Genomic DNA, 20640 nt, shown 5'->3' on the forward strand with positions numbered 1-20640 from the left:
ACTGCGGATCAACCCAACCAAAACCACCATAGTACCATTCACTAGGAGGCGTAAGCTGGATCACCTGAAAGCCATCACATTACATGATATGGAGGTGAAACGAGAAACAAAGGTCAAATATTTGGGAATCACGCTAGACCAAAAATTACTCTGGAAGACACATGTCGGAAGCACTTGTCGGAAAGCCACGAGGGCTTTGATGACTTGCAGATCCATAGCAGGAAAAAAATGGGGTTGCAGCTCGAAGATACTACTTTGGATATATACTGCAATAGTAAGGCCAATGATTACCTATGGAGCGGTAATCTGGGCAGAAAGAACCCAACTCAGCACACAAGCCAGGGAATTACATAAGCTCCAAAGGTTGGCTGGCTGCAGATGCAGGCAAGGAGATCAATATTCAGGATGGCCGGTAGTATGAGTGAGGCTGGGAGCTGCCTAAATCGAAGGAAGATTGATATCCTTTCTAGGCGGTATCCCGAATTACTGATATCGAGGGACAACATGACAACGAGGTTTCACTTCGATAAGAAGTTTGAAACACGTTGGAGCAACAAGGCAAACTGGGAGAGCGTGGCTGCGACATAAGGCTTAAACCAGCAACTGATTACTTGGTACACTGACGGATCCCTCACAGCAGAGCGAGCGGGTGCCGGTGTCATTGGTCCAAGGAAAATGTACTTTTTTTTTTTTTTTTTTTTTTTTTTTTTTTTTTTTTTTTTTTTTTTTTTGGGTAGGGTAGGTGAATGCATTTACGCACACAGTGTTGGACTCCCGATTCGGTACATCGTCGGACTACCAACTAAACACCTCCCCATCGTCAGAGAGCTAGCCTGGAACCGTTTGTCACATTACTTCGGGCCAGCCCCCGATCTCTCCCGCCTTGCGGAGCCTTCAAATCAGGGAATTCCTTTCACCAACGGGAGGGGAGAGGAGGAAGGGAACTGTCAGTTCAAGGAACTCCCTGCCATCCGGCTCCTCCACCGGTCGAGTTCTATCTTCTTAGCAACGAGAAGGGCCCGAACGTAATGGGCAACACGGTTCCAGCTGTCAGCAGTCCTCAGCATCTCTTCCACAATGTTGTCTGGAGAGAGATCCCCTGTGTTTAAATAGAGCTGCTGACGAACCCCACCCCACCTTCCACAAGAAAAAAAAGTGTGGTGGGCATCGTCCACAACTCCATTGCAAAACACACAGTCCGGAGAATGCGCCTTTCCAATCTTGTGCAGGTAAGACTGAAAACTTCCATGCCCACTTAAAAATTGGGTAAGGAAATAGTCAGTCTCACCATGCTTCCGATTCAGCCACGCACCTAGGTTGCCGATGAGCCGCGCAGTCCATCTGCCTCTAGTTTCATTTTGCCAAGAGAGCTGCCACTCGTCTAGAGTGTGTTGCCGTTCTTCGCGAGCAACCACCTCCCTTGGCTCATCTCCCTTGCGCTTGTATATGGCCTGACGCTCCCTAGCAAGAAGGGCAACGGGGATAACTCCCGCGATCACCATCACGGCCGGTTCAGAGACTGTGCGGTACGCAGACGCCACTCGTAAAGCTCCCCGTCTCTGTACTTGCGCGAGGCGTCTACGATATACCTCCTTGTTAAGAGCGCCAGCCCATACCTCTGCGCCGTAGAGCAGGGCAGACTGCGTTGAGCTCATCAGGAGACGTCGCCTACTAGACGTAGGACCCCCAATGTTTGCCATTAGCCTACTTAACGCCGAAACTCCAACCGCAGCCTTGTTCGCTGCTGCTTGGATTTGCTCAGAAAAGCTCATCTTTGAGTCAAGAGTCAACCCGAGGTACTTTACCGCTGATTTTGACTCGATTATCGACTCGCCGAACGATATGGGACACAGGGTCGGAATTCTCTTCTTAGTCAGGATGACTACTTCGGTTTTTTTCCAGTGCAAGGTTGAAACCATGAGTAGTCATCCATCCGCTTACCCGTCGCATCAATATGCCGAGTCTGCTTTGCGCCTGTTCGACAGTGCGTCCAGCAACAAGCGCTGCGACATCATCTGCGTAGCCGACCAGGCGCGATTCTTCTGGCATGTCGAGTTTAAGCAGACTGTCATAGGTAGCGTTCCAGAGGTCCGGCCCTAGGATGGATCCCTGTGCTACCCCCGACGTGACCTCCATCCACCTTTGACCCTCTAGTGTTTCATAGAGCAGGGAGCGATTCCTCAGATAGTCCCTCAAAATCCGTAAGAGATAGTTCGGCACGTTGAAGGTATTGTCTAGTGTGCCTAGAATGTCTTTCCATCTTACGGAATTGAAGGCGTTTCTGACGTCAAGCGTTACGAGGAGCACCACCCGTCGAGTTCGGCGGCTATGTGCCTCTGCTCGTTGAACGGCGTCCACGACCTGCATGACAGCATCAATTGTCGATCTCCCTGCCCTAAAACCAAACTGCCGGGGAGATAAATCTCCGGCAGCGCGTATCGCTTCAGCGAGTCTACTTCTGATGAGCTTTTCGAGCACTTTCCCAGCAGTATCAAGCATACATAGCGGGCGGTATGAAGACGGCAGTTCGGGATCGCCTTTCCCTTTAGGGATCAGCGCAAGCCTCGCAACTTTCCAACGAGCAGGGAAAATGCCCTCTTTCAGGCAAGCGTTGAATGCACCGAGCAGTAGGCCTGGCCGGTGTTGGAATACCAGTTTGTACACCTCTGCTGGAATACCATCGGGTCCTGGCGCCTTCTTGTTTTTCATAGAGAGGACTGCCTGTTCCAACTCTTTTACAGAGAAAAGTGGACAGTCCTCTGCGCTCTCCGCGCCGACGTCACCATCCCATACGGGGTGTGCAGGGAAGAGTGCCCTCACAATGCGGTCCATCTGCTCGGCCTTAAGTGAACAGGGTTTCCGCAGAGCCCCGATTTTTCGGGTTACAAGTTTGTAACCGAGTCCCCACGGATCCCCGTTCACCTCGTCGATCAGATCTTGCCAGCAGCGAGCTTTGCTCTTGTTTATTGCGCTGCGGAGTCTCCTTTTGGCTGATTTGTACTCCATCATTATGGTACATGCCTCTTCCCGGTCGCCTAGACGTTGTGTTAAGCGGCGGAGCCTGTGACATTCCTTCCGGAGCTCTGCGATTTCCACTGTCCACCAATACATGGAAGGTTTGCCGCGCCTCGATGTCTTCCTGGGCATGGAGGCTCCGCAGACCGTCGTTATCAGGTTCATAACTGAATTTACGACAGTGTCAGCAGCGGCGCCACCGCCCCCAGGAGTACCCTTCAGCGTGGCCCCACCCGTTCCCAGAGTTTCGACAAACTTCCCGGTGTTCACCTTCGCGACGTTCCATACACAGAAAGATCGCTGGGGTGGCGCACACCGAGAGTTTGTGTCCACCACTTCGAAAGCAATGCATTGGTGGTCACTGGCCGAAAACTCTTCCAGAACTCGCCACCCGTCCACCAGCGACACCAGTGATTCCGATGCGAAGGTTACGTCTGGAATGCTTCCTTCGCAGCCCGGGCGCCGGAACGTTGGGGTGGATCCGGTGTTTAGAACTACCAGTCCTGTTCTCGCCGCCATTTCCAAAATTCGTTTCCCTCTGGAATCTGTGTGAGGCATGCCCCATTCAAGTGCCCTAGCATTGAAGTCACCTCCGACCAGGATCCGCCCATCCGTGCTTAAGATAGCGTCCTCCAATGCCTCAAGCCTCCGACGAAAGTCCGGCATCGTCTCATTCGGCGTAAGATAGACACTAAAAAACGTTATCCCTGAACACCGAATCCAAACAAAGCCGTCCCCTCGGCCTTGGGCAAGAACCCCCAGGAGGGTGCCGTCCCGAACCCAGATGGCAGCGGTACCTGATATGTCTGGGTGCCATGAAACTGGGCCCTTGTTTCGGTACTGCTCACTGATGAGTACTAAATCAGCTTTGGTCTCCGCAGCGAACTGCGCTAGCAACTCGTGAGCGGTTGCACTCCGGTGCATATTGATTTGTAGGATGCGAATCATGTTGACCGTATCCTAGCTCTTTCCAGTTCTGCCCTGAAAACTGGACACCGCCCCGATCCCGCAGTGTGCGCAATGCTCTCATCAGTCGCGCCACGGTCCTTGCATAGAACGCAGCTTTCCTTTTCATTGCAGCTGTTCGCTTTATGGCCTGCCTGATCGCATTTACGGCATGTTGCCCTTCTGTCAGGTCCCCGACAGTTTGCAGATGTGTGCCCATAATCCAAACATCTGTAACATTTGGTTGGGGCGGCCCGAATTCGTATCCTACACACTACCCAACCAATTCTTATTTTCCCGCTGTTTAGAAGCTTCCTCGCGTAGTGCTCGGCAACTTCCACCACAGCGAGTTTTTGGCCTCGTGAGTTTGCGGAGGTGATACCAATCCGGACATTGGTTACCTCCGGGCATTCGCGTTTGATGGCCTCTTCTACCTCGTTCTTTTCCGTGAGACAGTCAAGGTCTCGTATTTCTAAAGCACACGTGGGTTCCAGGCTAGAAACCAAAGCTTTTTCTCCTAGAAGCCCCTTGACTGCTTCACAGAACGTGACTTTATTTATAGTCTTCGGGCCTAGTTCGACTAAGACTCCACCACCCTTCGTTTTACGTATGGAAGACACCTCCGCTCCGTTGTCTTCGGGTTTGATTTTGTAACGGATTTCGCTGAGGACTTCCGCAAAAGTCTTGCCTTCCGTCGGCTTAATAAGCAAAGCTGGCGGTCTAGTCCTCCTTCGTCTCCCCACCTTTTCTTTTGACACTCCATCCTTCGTGTCCGCTTTAGTTTTAGGCAGAGGTTTTTCTGATGGCGCGACGTGTTGTTGTCTTTTGATCCTCTTCGCCTTCTTCTTTCCAGCCCTGGAGAGTACCTGAGTGAAGTCTCCTTCAGATGTCCCTTCCTCCTTTCGTTTTTTACCAAGTTCACTCTGCAATGGGCTGTCAGCGATCCGTTTGGTACTCGTGGTGTTCTCCTCGGGAAGCGCGGTTGTTTCTGCTTCCTGCGGATTTTGTCTTACTTTCCATGTTCGCCTATAATATGAAATCCTGTCCAGGAGCTCTTCCAGTTCCATTAGCCCGTTTTTCACTCCCTTACCGACGTTTTTCTGAAGGAACGTCGAAGATCGCATGTGCTTCACAATTGCTGTGCATTTTTTAATAAGTCTTTCCTCTTCCGCTTGTGCCAGAGTAATCGACAGTCCTCCCACTCGGCTTATATTCGAAACCATTTTATTAGTTTCGGCAGTTTCCACTGTGCCTCTTTCCCCAATTACAGCACTGTGCTGTATGGTCTGGGTTCCTCCTATCTGTGTTGCAGGTGCTGCATCACTTTCCGAGCCTTTCTCTCCGTCTGCGCGTCCCGATGTCTCGTCGGGTATTTCAGCCCTTGTTGCGTCCTTCGCTGGGCGCTGGGGCGAACGGCGCATTTTCGTGCTGCGAATAAACGCAGTCAGCTCACTCTCCATTTCCACTATCTCCTCGTTCTGTTCGTTTTTTTTCTCCATTTGAGTTGTTTACCAGCGCATCGTGTGCAAGGGAGCGGGCCGCAATAGTCAGGAACGGGTATACCCTCGGGGACACAGCCCCTACCCCAGTTCCCTGAGGCCTGACCTACGCTTAGCTGATCCCGGAATTCACGGACGGATCAGCGCTCGCTCGGGGCAACGCGGTCTACTAACACCGGTTCAATGCACACTACCCGACCAGGGTCCCGAAGGGGCTGGCTCCTGATACACGCCGCAACTACCACCTTGGCAGAGCTAGGCTCACATCACCCCATAGACGTCGACAGGGAGTTGTCGGCGGCTCCGGGGACTCCCAGTGTGTCCCAGCGTGTATCGGTCATTAGCAGTTCGCTCTTCACCGAGAAACTTTCTCGAGGCTACTACCTAGGACGCAAGTATTATGCCAGCTAGGGGGTCAGAACTACTTGCTCGGGCACCTCGGGGACGCCACTCCCCGTATCGTAAACGACCCATGAAGGATCGTTGACGATCCCCTGAGGAGAAGGAAAATGTACTTTGAGCCAACGGGCAGGTACACTAGCATATGCCAGGCGGAAATATGCGCCATAGACAAATGTGCCTCCTTTAATCTGCAAAGGAACTACAGGGGGCAGAACATAGCTATTCTCACCGATAGCCAAGCAGCGATCAAGGCACTTAGGCCCAACCAGGTGAACTCAAAACCGGTATGGGAGTGCCTTGAGAGACTGAATACACTCGGCTCGTCCAACAAGGTCTGGATACTTTGGGTTCCAGGCCATGCTGGGTTGGAAGGCAATGAGGCAGCGGATGAACTAGCCAAGAAGGGAGCAGGGATGTCTTTACACGGGCCAGAACCCTTCTGTGGAATCGGAAACGGTTTCATGGCTATGAATCTAAGAAACGAAGAGAAACGGTTGAGGGAACTATATTGGGCGGGCCTACCAGGGATGGAGCAGTCCAGAGTGCTTATTGGGGGATACGAACCCATGCGTACAAAGGATTGCTTAAACCTCATCAAAAAGAACCTCCGAATCATAGTGGGAATTCTCACTGGTCATTGTCGGCTGAACTAACACCTAGGGAAGCTAGAGATATCTACGGACACTGCCTGCAGGTTCTGTGAGGAGGAGGACGAAACCTTTATGCACGTCCTGGGACAGTGTCCGGCACTTGTGCAAAGTAGGTCGATGCATCTGGGAGAACACTTGATACCAGATGCAAAGCTGCAACATCTGGAAGTGGGGAACATGCTAAAGTTCCTAACGGTTACAGGCCTGCTTGAGATACTATGATCAACAGGTACACTGTAACCAGTAAAAGGGGCACAATAGTTCTTCAAGGATGCGGTGCGACTTTCACTTAACAGAATAATAATAATACATTTACATCTTAGGGTTGCGCAAGCGATAGTCCTACAAAAGCTGGACAAGCACAAAGGCTAATCTAGGGCAACTAGATTTTGGCTGATATTCAAACCAATTCGACCATCACTCCGTGGATTACTTTTTTAAAGACCATACATCCCTTTGCCACATTATGGAGACTCCCATCCAATTGCTTCGGGTTACAAATCTGTTTCTTCGTGACCAGTATATTCTCCGTTCATTATCTTTCCCACTTTCTATCTTTTTATGCCTCCACTTGCCTTCACTGAATTCCATTTGCTCTCAATGCACCTCTCATGCTTCAGCGCTAATTCTTTCGCGGATTGATAAAATCAAATCAACTCGATAGACATGTTTGCGCAATCGACATCAATGAGCTGCAATCACAACAGTGCCTTGTGCGTCACAAAATTGTAATAATTGATTTCTCCCGCAACGAATGGCGAATTAATCTGATTGAACGCGTGACGAATTGCAAGTAGTCACCTTTCGCATATCAGTCGCTGCATATATCGGATCCAGGTGATATGTGTGCTGCCCGGTTAGGAGTGACCTTTAACGCATCACTTCGACTAGAGCAGTTCAATCATCATCACCGCATCGGTTGGTTCAGCAGAGTCGCATGACTGCCTTGGGCTGGACATATCAGATTGCAGTTGCATAACGCGAATGCTTGGATGCAATTGCTGTTGGCTGCGCGTGAATTGAATTGAGCCGTGGAAGTGTCGCCGGGCTGTAGTCCCATATTTGGATATGAATGAAGTTCGTAACAGCGTATGGAGCATAGTTGCTGCTGGTTGAATACCGGCAGGATAAACGGGTGGCAGGGATATTCAACACTTGTCTTCCTTCCTGTACTCATCTTAAAAGCAGATCCCCTCATGTATGAAATCTATGATAAACCGATCCATGCTCTCTCCCGAAGGAAAAATGTTGAAGCACTTCTGGTACCATTCAGAAATTCCAAGAGCAAAACAACACTCCCAACACAATATTCATCTGAAAATCTCTTAAAGAATCTTTAGGTTGAGATAACCTGCATTTGAAATTACAATCGCATTTCAGGCTGCAACTGATCCGATCAATCGTCCAAGACCGGTTATTGCCATTGTGGTTATTGTCGTCGTCGATTGATTTGAAAATTTTAATTACACCTGTAGATACAGATACATGGGAACAGGTAGATAGCAACGAGCCTATCTCTTCGCTTTTGCTTTTAACCAACTCTACCGTTTTTTCTGCAAACCGATCAGTTGCTTAGCTCATAATATGGCTGCTGCGGTCTGGACCTCTTAAATGAACGAAATAAATGCATGTGGGTGGATCGAGTTACTGGCAAATGTTAGACGTTAGAGCACTCCATGCTCGTACCTTTCGAAGATTTAAGTAGAAGATATTGTGGACAACGGTATCATGTTTGACATTTTGAACTGGAATCTGGGAGCAAAATGTTGAGTTTCGATTTCGAATGAATGCTGGCGGGATGACTGCATTGATGGAGGTTGGAATGCATTGACCCAATGACAACGCCCAATATACAGGTGAACATTTTCACACGGCCACGGGTGATACTGTAAAGATTAGGTTGACTATTAGCCGGTCTTATTGGCAATTTGCTCGAAGGCACTTGAATCTAAGATAAATTCCATTGATTTGACAAAAATGGGAATCCAAAGTGTACTGGGTGTGAATGTAATTAGGTCTGCTTTTATTGTAGATGGTGTGTTGCCCTTCTTTGCTTTTCTCACTATATCAAAATAGGATTATAGAAGAAATTATTAATTTAATAATCGGAGAGCATCACTACCAACTGGTACCAAAATCAGAATAAGAAATTAGTCGTCATCATCAACGGCGCAACAGCCGGTATCCGGTCTAGGTCTGCCTTAATAAGGAACTCCAGACATCCCGGTTTTGCGCCGAGGTCCACCAATTTGATGTCCTTAAAAGCTACCTAGCGTCCTCGCCTACGTCATCGTTCCATCTCAGGCAAGGTCTGCCTCGTCTTGTAGTCATCTTAGAGTCGACTCTCTATTTCTCTTTCTTAACCTTTCTCCCATTTGGTAGCAATGTCCATTTCCTGGAGGAAGTTCTCCACTGTTCTCGACTGTTGGTTTGGCCCGAGTGGAGTCGAGAGGTTTTACACGCCGGTTAGAGTATTAGAGCATTGTTGCTTCATTTCCTTATGTTACCTTCCATCGACTTGGATGTACAGCCCAATCTTGGCTAGCCAGTTATTCTGGAATTGGCAACTTCCAAACTTCGACAATAATTCGTAGATATCCTATTGGTACAGCAGGAACGTTCGAGGGGACGGCTTTGTCTGGATTCGGTGTTTAGGGGTAAGTTTTTTTCTGTGTTTATCTAACACCGAATGAGAGGAGTGGGGAACCCTGTTCACTTAAGGACCAGCAGATGGACTGCATTGTATGGACACTATCTCCTGCGCACTTCGTTCGGGATGCTGACGGCAGCGCAGAGAGCGCGAGTACTGCACTCTTTTCTCTATAAAAGAGTTGAAAAAACCCTCTCTATGGAAAACAAGAAGGCGCCAGGACTCGATGGTATCCCACCGGAGGTATACAAAGTGGTTATCCAAAATCGGTCAAACCTAATGTTGGCGCAGAGCAGAGAGATCCATAGTGCATATTGTCAGGCAAGTTGTGGACGTCGTTCATTGAGCGAAGGCCCACAGCTGCCGAGCCCGACGGGTGGTTTACCTCGTAACCTTGACGTCACAAATGCTCTTAATTCCATAAGATGGAAAGATATTAGACAATACGTACCACGTGCCAAGCTATCACTTCCGGATATTGAGGGATTATCTGAGGAACCGCCCCCTGCTCCATAAGACGCTAGAGAGTCAGAGGAGGATGAAAGTCACGTCGGAGGTGGCGCAGGGATCCACCCTGGGGCTGGACCTCTCGAACGCTTTCTATAATAGTCTGCTTAGATTCGATATGCCAGAAGATTCACGTCTGGTCGGTAATGCAGCTTATGTCGCGACGCTTATTGCTGGATGCACTGTCGAACAGACGCAAAGCTGATGGATGACTGCTCATGGTTCCAATCTTGCACTGGAAAAATCCTCATCCTGACTAAAAAGAGAATTCCGACCCTGCGTCCCATATCGATCGGCGAGTAGACAATCAAGCCAAGACCAACGTTAAAGTACCTTGGATTGATTCTTGACCCAAACATGAGCTTTTTCGAGCAAATCAGTGAGCAGTTAACAGAGCTGCAACTAGAGTTTTGACCTGAAGTCGGCTAATGGCACATATTGGGGGGCGCTAAATTTAGCAGGCGACGTCTTCTGATGAGTTCAACGCAGTTTGCCCTGCTTTACGGTGCAGAGGTATGGGCTGACGTTTTTGGCAAAGAGGATCGTGAGCGTCTCGGGCAAGTCCAGAAACGGGGAGCCTCTTAAAGTGCATTCCGAATAAAAATCCATGGAATTCATTTTTTAGGTTTTGGCTCACGAACAGAGAGAGAGAGACGCAGCAGGCAAGGAAGCTCTGCTGACTGGTCGCAAATTTTTCACCGCCGATTGTGGAAACGTTTCTTGAATCAAATTTTAAAAATTTTGCCTTCGCAGTGCAATTGCATAAAAACGCAGATGAGCAGATAGCTGTCCGATCGCAATAAAGCTGCGTATTTGCCGAAATCATAAGATCCTTTAAAGGAGGTGAAAGGGTAGTTTAGGTCCCAGGGCGAAACGTGGATTGGTACCCACGATAGAGCGTAAAGCCTGGGAACAGCCTGCTGAACTAGCACCAATAGCTCTACTAACAAACCCTATCTCCACCTCCACATGGTGATCACTGGGAGTTCTTTTTTAATGAGAAACTGCAGACGGAGAAGACGAGTCCCCCGCGCCTAGAAACAGAACAAATTGTACCAACGGGTCCTCCAGGTTGGGTAGGGTTGACAACCATACACAGGAAACCGATGTTAAGCCACAGAAGGAGCCTCGGACAGGATAAACTTTAAAACGACAAACCTGGCAACCGCAACCGAATAACGCTTTGCGCATTTTCTCATGGAACGTGCGGTCCCTGTACGGACTGAATGCTGCTGAGCAGCTACCCGATACCTTGTCCCAATATAGGGCTGATGTAACAGCGCTGAGTTCACGCCCCTATAGAGGAGACTGCTGAGTCGGAGGAGGATACCTTTTACGAGGTAGTTGCGCGGACCCTCGAAGCCTGTCCCAAGTATGCTATCAAATCCATATTTGGAGATTTCAATAGCCAAGTAGCAACGGAGTCCGTATTCAGGCGATACGTCTGCTCCCATAGCTTACATAAGGATACCAATGATAACGGACTGCGTGTGATTTAGATAGCACTATCTCGCGAAATAGTTGTAGGAAGTACCTGTTTGCACGGAAAGCGGTCCACAGACATACTTAGGCCTCTCCAGACGGGACCACGTCGCCACCTCTCAGCCTTTATGAATGTTAGAACATATAGAGGGGATAATACAGACTCGGATCACCACCTCATTAGCATGGTGCTCCGGCTTCGAATTACAACACCGCCTACAATCCCCACTGTCAATCAGGTGAAAAGAAATACTGAAGCCATTCACAACACATCCCTCCGAAATACCTATAAGAGAGAAATGAATAACCCCAGCTAACAAACGTTCTCGAGATGAAGCATCAACATATGATCTTCACAATCACCTGAAGAACGTGAAAGGCGGAACGGCTAGTTCGACGATCAATGTAAGCTAGCAAGGGAACGGAAGAATGCCGCATACCGAGTAATGTTGCATTCTCAAAGGACACGGGCACGCGCGGAAACTTACGCTGGAGACGAACTCCGTCGAGCGGAGAAGCGACTTTACAAACGAAAATAGGAGCCTGGGAGAACCAACAAGTCTGTGAACTCCAAAAGTACAGGGAGCGACCGCACCAGATGCGGAAGTTTTATCAACAAGTCACTAGGATGAAGCCTTACAGACCTCAATGTTCACCGTTCCGAGACAAAGAGGCAAATCTTGTTTCCGACAGAATGAATATATTGGATTGATGGGTTGAGTATTTAGATGAGCTGCTCAACAACCAAAACACCGGCAAATACAGCCACATGTATACAAAAAATGTCCGCGCAATTCATCGGCTTCAAAATCATAAGTCGCCAGGAGCCGATGGAATTACAAGCGACTTGGTTAGGCGACCAATTACACCAAGCGGTTCACAAACTTATGCTCAAAGTGTGGGACAGCGAATCAATGGCTGACGACTGCAAAGAGGCATTATCTGTCTCATAATTAAAAAGGGAGATATCACACAGTGCAGCAATTATAGGGGTATCGCGTTGCTGGGTACTATCTATAAGGTATTCTCCGCTATCTTGTTAGACCCGATAGCCGCCCAGAACATCATTGGCCTATACCAAAGAGGCTTCACTCCAGGCAAATCAGCAATAGATAAGATTTTCTCTCCGCGGCAAGCGATCGGAAAACTGTTGGAATATGGACATCAGTTGCACCATCTTTTCATCGACTTTAAAGCCGCCTATGACAGCATAGCCAGGGTAAAACTGTACACGGCCATGAGAGAATTCGATATCCCGACGAAACTGATAAGGCTGACTAGGCTGACCCTGACCAATGTGCGAGGCCAGATAAAACAACGGTCTACGACAAGGGGATGCCCTATCATGGGTCCTCTTTAACCTGGCCCTCGAGAAAGTGGTCCGTCATGCTGAGGTAAATGGAAGGGGTACGATCCTCTTTAAGTCCACCCAACTACTGACCTATGCTGACGATATCGACATCATGGGAAGAACGACCCAAGATGTACAAACATCCAGATCGAGCAAGTGGCGCAAAATCTTGTGCTGCACATCAATGAAGGCAAGATAAACTTTATGGTGGCAATGTCAGCATCAAAAACCAACCAACCAACAACGTCAAACCGGACTGGTCTAACGGGAAGAATAAAGATAGGAGAACACAGCTTTGAGACCGTTGATAATTTCTGCTATCTAGGGTCGAAAATCACAACCGATAACAGCTACGACGATGAAATCTGCGCGAAGAATCTTCCGAAGAATTTTTGGCCCCCTACATGAGGATGGACGATTCCGTAGCCTACGTACCGACGAAATCTATGAGCGATACCATGACCGCCAAGTTGTGAATAAAATCTGGCTGAATAGGTTACGGTGGGAGGGTGACTTAATTCGTATGGATGAGGATGATCCTGCCCGGAAAGTCTATAAGGGTGATATCTGTGGTAGGAAGAGAAGACGAGGCAGACCCTGCCTAAGATGAAACGATGGCAAAGATCTGGACGCCAGACAGCTTTTAGGGAATTGGTAGACCTCAGTGCAAAACCGGGATGTCTGAGTTACTACGGAAGGCCTAGGCCGGATACCGGTTGTTGCGCAGTTGATGATGTCCTTTTTTTCGTGGCCTGATTATTTCTGTGTATTTTCCCAGTGGCTGATTGTGGGCTTCTCTTACGTTTAGGAACCATAATATATCTATCCAGATCAGAGTACGCACTTTTACACACTCCCTTTTGCATCCATACCTTGAATTCGATCAATTCTGTGTTTTCTGTGACATATATGAGTGTAGTTTTCCTTTCTAAACCAGTTACGAATGTAAATGTTTCGGTGGTAATAAAGTAGGTTACGTTCAACTTTACAAAGAACCCATGAGTGGGAACACTGTGAATGTCGGAAGATTGCCGAAAACAAAGCCCAGGTTTAGACGGCATTCCGAATAAAGCACTGACAGTGGCCGTCAAGACAGTTCCAAGGTGGTTCTCGAAAAAGTTTACCACGTGCCTCAAAGATGGGATTTTCCCGGAAGAGTGGCGGAAACAGAAGCTTGTGCTAATCCCGAAGCCAAATAAACCTCTGGTTGATCCCTCGTCTTATAGACCTATATGCCTGCTAAACGGCATCGGCAAACTTTTCGAACGGGTCATCTTCAATAGGCTTGTAACAATCACAGAAAGGGAGGGTGGTCTCTCAGACAGGCAGTTCGGATTCCGAAAGGCAAGATCTACTGAAGAATGCCTTTAATACGGCAAAATGGAGGAAAATAATTGCGGCTTTAGCCAAATTGAGCGCTCCTAAATATCTGGTGCACATAGTCATGGAATTTCTCCGGGAGAGGATACTGTGTTACGATTCGAACGATGGACCTAAAACGTATACAACAACCTGCGGGGTTCCACAAGAATCAGTCCTCGGTCCTCTCCTGTGGATAATAATGTATGACGGAATTCTAAAGTTGCAACTACCCAAAGGAGTGACAATCATTGGCTTCGCAGACGATATCGAAGTAACTATCGTCGCACAAGACATTGATGAGATCGAGGAACTTACAAACGAGGCAATTTTTAAAATCAGGTCTTGGCTAGAGGAAGCTGGTCTGACACTCGCGGAGCATAAAACCGAGGTAGTTTTGATTACAAAGCGAAGGAAGCAGACGTCGGTAAAGGTCAGGATTGGCGAACACATAATACAGTCGCAGCCAACGCTTATATGCCTAGGAGTTAAGGTTGACCAAAGACTGAAATTCAAGTCTCATCGTGAAAATTTAGCAACCAAGGCTTCCGGAGTGGCTACATTGTTGGCAAGAATGTTGCCAAATATATGTGGTCCTAGGCAAAGCCGTCGGCTCCTGATCTCGAGAGTTGTTAGCTCCATCTTGCTTTATGCAGCTCCAGTCTGGGCATCGTCTTTGAAGGTGGAAGCAAACAGAAGAAAAATCGCAGCCCCATACCGATTGAGCGCATTACATACGTCATGCGCTTACCGTACAACTTCAGATGAAGCAGCTTGTGTGATAGTCGGCATGATCCCCATCGACATCTTGGCGAATGAAGGCCGACGCCTCTATGACCCATTATATGCAATCGGTGAGTCTTATACCAATCGTCGGCAATTGGCATGAAGTGATTCTATTTTGGAATGGCAGAAAAGGTGGGATGATTCACCTAAAGGACGCTGGACACACAGGATTATTCCAGATGTCTCTAAATGGATCAAGCGAACACAGTGAGGTTAGTTACCACCTAACTCAATTCCTAAGCGGACACGGAGGGTACCGTGCATACCTTTATCGCTTCGGGCGTGACGACTCCCCGTATTGCCCACCATGCGTGATGATTCCGGAAGATGCGGAGCATATTGTTTTTAACTGCCCGCGGTTCGCTGCACACAGAGCGGAGGCGGAAATTAACGCCGAGGCACGGTTGACACCCGAGAATATCGTGGACCACATACTAGCCTCTGAAACATCTTGGAGGGCGGTTGAAAAATTAATGAAGGCGATCCACAATCTGCTGAGGAGGTCGGAGCTTCGGAGGAAAGTGACAAATAACGACAGAAGCCGCAGTTGATAACTGATCCTGCCCCGCGATGTAATACCGAAATGGCAGTCCCGCGGGGTAAGCCAAGGAGAATGAGGTGGTTTTAGTGAGTAAAAGTCTCACATAACCGTATGGCAGGAGCTAGCGATAGGTTTTGAACCTTTCCACCTTCCAACGTATAAAACAAAAAAAAAGACAGACAGACAGCCTGGTAAGCCTCCAGGTGAACCATTCTCATACCGACCCATATGTCTTCTGGACACGGTGGGGAAGATGTTAGAGCGGGTAATCTATAATAGATTACTCCCGGTAGTTGAGAGCCAAGGCGGCCTTTCAGATCGTCAGTATGGGTTCCGTGAAGCCAGATCAACCATTGATGCCATCAAATTGGTTACTGCCTTGGCCGAAGATGCAATCCACCGAAAGGGTGGTACCAGCAAATATTGCGTGGTAGTAACCCTGGATGTGAAAAATGCATTCAATTCGGCCAATTGGAATCTAATTCGGAAATCCCTAGCGAAGGTTGGTATTCCCGCCTATCTCGCCGCAATTGTCGATAGTTATTTAACTGAAAGGAGGCTCTGGTACGACACTGATGACGGACCACAGGAGTACGTCGTTTCCGCAGGTGTCCCGCAGGGCTCCGTATTGGGCCCACTACTGTGGAACATCATGTACAGCGATGTACTTAATCTTCCCCTTCCGGAGGAAGCCACAGTGGTGGGTTACGCTGACGACATTGCACTGGTTGTTGTCGCAAAGCATCTCGAAGATACTGAGTTATACTCAAGCGAAGCAATCAGTGCTGTTAAAAGTTGGCTAAAGAGCTCAGGTCTGACACTGGCGGAGGAAAAAACAGAAGCGGTCCTCATCACGAAGCGCCGGAAGAGAAACTACGCCTGTATAAGAATCGGGAATCATATCATCACTTCCAAGCCGACCATCAAATACTTGGGGGTGGTGATAGACAGGAAGCTCAGTTATAAGCATCAAGTGCAGTATGTTTGCGATAGATCGTCCACTGCTAGTATGGCCCTGTCGAAGATGATGCCGAACGTAGGAGGGCCACGGCATACCTCTAGGTTGCTTATAGCCAGGGTGGTGACCTCAATCATACTCTATGCGACCCCAGTTTGGAGAGAGACACTGCAGATGTCAGTTAACACTAACAAACTGACTGCAGTATACAGGAGGACAGCCTTGAGGGTATGCTCTGCCTTCAGGACTGTCTCAGATGATGCAGCATTCGTCATCTCTGGAATGATGCCGATTGACATCTTGGCAGATGAGATGGCGAATATATACAATGCGAAGCCAACCTCTTTATCATCTACTGCCAGAGATTTGTGGAAGAAAAGAGGAATCTAGAGGAGACTCTAGGAGAGGTGCTGGTACCAGAAAATCTAGTGCAGAAAATGCTAGCACATCAAGAGAATTAGGATGATCGCATCTATTCAAGATAAATTGTGAAAGGCAGAGGAAAGGAGAAAAGCGCGGTCACGTGCGCCGCGTGTGGAAGAAAGGTGACAAAGCTAGAGTGAGCTGACTCTGCCCCGTGATGTAATACCTTATGGTGGTTCCGCGGGGCAGAGAGGGAGTCGGGTAGTTTTAGTGGGTAAAAATCCCACACGCTGGTGAATCCAGACCAGTGTCTTTTGAAGATTTCCACCTCCTCAAAAAAAAAAAAAAAAAAACAGACAGCCAGACAGACAGTAAACCGATTTTAATAAGGTTTTGTTTTACACAATTCTATGAATGATAGATACATATGTATCTTTGTCGAATTTGGACTAATCCGTAACTTCAAAAATGGAGAAATTCTGCTGCGTTCTGAATGTAAAATAATGGACTCGTATTTAATGGAAACTGCTTGTCCATTCGTTAGAGTCTTTGAACTTTTTCCAGAGTGCAAAATGATGTATGTCAATCAATTGAATGAACATTTAATTGCTTTTCACCTTCCCCGTCAAAAGAGGGTTAACCGATACCATTCAAACGACAAGCAATGATTCAGTTTCCTTGTTAAACGCTTGCATTATTCAGTATCAATATTGCGCTACTTTCAAGTTGGAGCTACCTCAAACTGGAACCTATTATGGGGATTCGGTTATCTATAATACTACGCTCGCAGCCTCTTCATATTCAGCGGCCGTACCTCCATTGTCTAAAAATTTCGTATGTTTACGGACCTTTTACGTTTCACTAATGAACGTCATTAGTACAATGAATGGTGTGTAATTTGTCGTCATGCCTTGATTGTCGTCACTTAAATCTGGATTTCTAAGTAAGAAGGAATTATTATTTGCAGGTGAGGCAAGATTCGGTTTCTTAAGTGGATATCTGAGGAGTAATTTGTAAGTTTTTCGGGTATTGTTCGGTGACATCGAAAATTTAGATGAATTCTGCTGGCATAATTGAGGATTTTGATTAGGATTGAACAAGTTTTTAATTGAGAAATTACTTTAAGTTGGTTCACAAATAAAAAGAGATGATTTGGCAGTTAGCCTGGGGCTTCGAGACATAATAGTTTTTAATAGAGAGAGACTGTTCTCAGTATTGAGCAAAAATTTAAAAAAAAAGCCCCCTCGCTCCATATGGGGCCCTTGAAGTTCGGGAAGCCGAATTTGTCGAGGAAGCTTAAAAATAACGTTTCAAATATATACGATAAAAACTCACCTTCTTTGGTAACTGCTTCCGCCTCTCCATCTCCAACTTCCACCTGTGAATCATAATAATCGGAGAAATTAACACGTGTCACGTGACGGACATAGTTCTTATCTTCATTAAGTTGTGATTTAGGTTGATCTCGTTTTTGTCGTCTAGGTGGCTTTGGAATTGCATTCGGTTGTTGGGGCCGGTCAAACTCAAAACTAACATTATGCGGCTTACGATATTTTTTACGGTATTTTTTATCGTATACGATATTTTTTGGTATATGCGGAGAGGATTTAGATATAATGGGAATCGTTGGTGCAGTAGCACTTTTGGTCTCTCCATCGGTGTAGAAATGTGAAGCAGGAATAGCTGTCGTTGCAGTGGATGTTGTTGACGCGGTGCTATCGTTGGACTCATCGTTATTATTGGTATCACAGCCATTGGTTGCAGATGGCGTCAGCAACAAAATCACCACCATTCGATCATTTGAAATGAATTTTTTTTGGATGATTCTTTAACTAGGTATCAAACACGAACCGGATCAATCACAGATTTTTTTTTTACGATAATTTTTACGATATTTGTTTTTAAAGGAACTAATTTTAACACTCATTGACCCAGGAAAGTTCGAAAACACGATCCAAACTCTTTCGAGCGCCAAATTAAAATCATTGCTTACAGCGATCAATTGTTCGCGCACACATTGTAATATCGTAACTATAAATCGAATAGCGAACTTAGTAGAACCAAAGTTCCCTCTGGCGAATCTGTTATGGAGTCTTTCCGTCTGACGGCATTAAGCATTGTTCGTTGCGAACCTGTCGCACATAAATATCTACATTCATGTATTGAATTTTCCTCTGCTACGGTTACACCTTGATGGTACACAACTTGATAAATTAATAAATATTATAAACAGTCCAGCAGTGACGTAGCCATTTTAATTTTGAAAACAATTTTGTCTGAAAAGGCGTGTAATCACGCCGCGTCGATTGGAAGAAACAACTCTTTAATTTGTTTCGAAACGTGCAAAGGTCACAGAATAAAGTTAATGGTATGCGGGTGAGCGAATAATGGAGTATTTAAATCAGTACGAGGTGGAAACTTGTGTGAATCTGACACGATCGTGCCGTTTCTGATATGAATACTAAGCAGATTCTCAAGCCCAATAAAGTCAGATTTTGAATGGCGTGGAAATATCATTCTGAGATTTATTAACAGCATTTGTTGGAACTCAAAGTACACTAAATTCTACGTTACCTAGCTTATTCCTAATATTCACTCATTGACACACTCCAGAATACGCCACTTAATTCTTGAAATGGTCTACCACAAACAGCAAGTTTGTGCTATTTTCCTTCAGCCAAACTCCAGGCATGAGAAAAAAATTGCAATATCTGAGATATTTAGCGAAAAACTAAACTGCTGGAGGCTCGACGAGGCAACAATTAGTTCAAGACTAGCCCAAAGATTGATAGATTCGAATAAACTTGGAAACTTCTTGGAATCGTGTTATGTACACTTCAATATCAATACAATTTCTATAACAAATTCTACAATAAAAGCACTGAAAAGTGAAATATTTGCTCTGAATAGCACGAATGACTCCACAGTTCATGGATCTCTACTAGTAAAAGCTAACATTCCAGCCAAAATAGTAACTGTTGACCGTGTTAATGTATTGCAATCTGATAGATAGAACTCGGCCATTTAACGTTACCGTGGTCAAAATATTTGAAATTTTAGTAAAAAAAATTTAATAAAAATAGGCTAAGACAGTGGGGGATTCCTTAACATATTGCTACGAAATTTGTGAGCGGTGCCACGACTACCAGATTATAGATAAAATCCAGCTAAGTAGGCAGCGGTGGGCAAGTCACTTAATTCGTATGGAGGAGGATAATCCAGCCCGGGCTAGTCCCTCAAGCCGAATACTGACAAAACCAATACTCAGCCTCTCCACCCACAAACTGGCATAATTGCAATTTGGTGCAGACCAATCACTTGGTTCCGTCCAGTCAATAAAGCTTTTAACTTCCGAATACTTTCAGTCAAAATCGAGTGACATGAAATTTAAGGTGGGGGTAGAGGATGGCATAAGAAACGAGTTGCACATTGGCACTATAAAACTTTTGTTTCTTATGTCACTCTGAAATCTCACCCCAAATTTCATGTTAATCGGCCTTGACAGAAAGAATTCGTCAGCGTCATATTTCACGAGGGGTGACAAGGCATCATCTGAAAATACCATCGTGTAATACGACAATTTCACAAGCATCGCCAGGCTTAGGACGAACTATGCGAAAGACAGCAAAAAGCGCTCAGCCTTGTTCACTTCGTGGCAAAGCTGTAACGATTGGAGGAACTCTGGATGACATGTCAAGGGCGCCAAACAGAAATATATGTAGCTTACTTCCGGAAGGCTTAACGCAAGAAGGTAAGCTACTATCCGAGATGTCGGTTTCAAAAACGCATCAGATACGACACCATAGCATTACCTTAAGCTCAAACTTCGGACTTTGTGTTCTGCTTGGTGTGTTTGAGGTGGGGCAGTGGCAATGCCTTTGACCACTCAGACCCTAGTGGTCCATTGTACTCGATTCACCCGTCTAACACAATATCTCGGATTCGTTTATATACCGTAGGATTCCTGTTAGCGTATGTGATGCTACCCGCTGCAGATACAGCACATCAGCACCAAAAATCTGATGTCTGGTGCGTCTCTTTCCGGGGCACTGACATAGAAAATGTTCCGTGGATTCCGCTTCTTCTTTGCAAGATGGACACGCAACATCTCGGAGAATTTCTATTCTGTGTA

At 46.7% G+C, this 20640-nt stretch overlaps 1 protein-coding gene across 5 annotated transcripts in view; it reads right to left on the reverse strand.

Moving 5' to 3' along the window:
• The window catches only part of LOC119656695, a 554004-nt gene that overhangs the window by 305697 nt on the left and 227667 nt on the right, over positions 1 to 20640 (reverse strand). For 4 of the 5 annotated variants that reach the window (XM_038063195.1, XM_038063194.1, XM_038063196.1 and 1 more), the window contains exon 2: positions 17844 to 18697. In XM_038063195.1, coding sequence (XP_037919123.1) covers positions 17844 to 18300 — 457 coding nt within the window. In that variant the 5' untranslated portion in view covers positions 18301 to 18697. The remainder of the gene's footprint in view (positions 1 to 17843; positions 18698 to 20640) is intronic. The other variant, XM_038063198.1, reaches the window with a different exon arrangement.

The sequence above is a fragment of the Hermetia illucens genome, chromosome 5 (genome assembly GCF_905115235.1).
Source record: "Hermetia illucens chromosome 5, iHerIll2.2.curated.20191125, whole genome shotgun sequence".
In the NCBI taxonomy this organism is placed as follows: domain Eukaryota; kingdom Metazoa; phylum Arthropoda; class Insecta; order Diptera; family Stratiomyidae; genus Hermetia; species Hermetia illucens.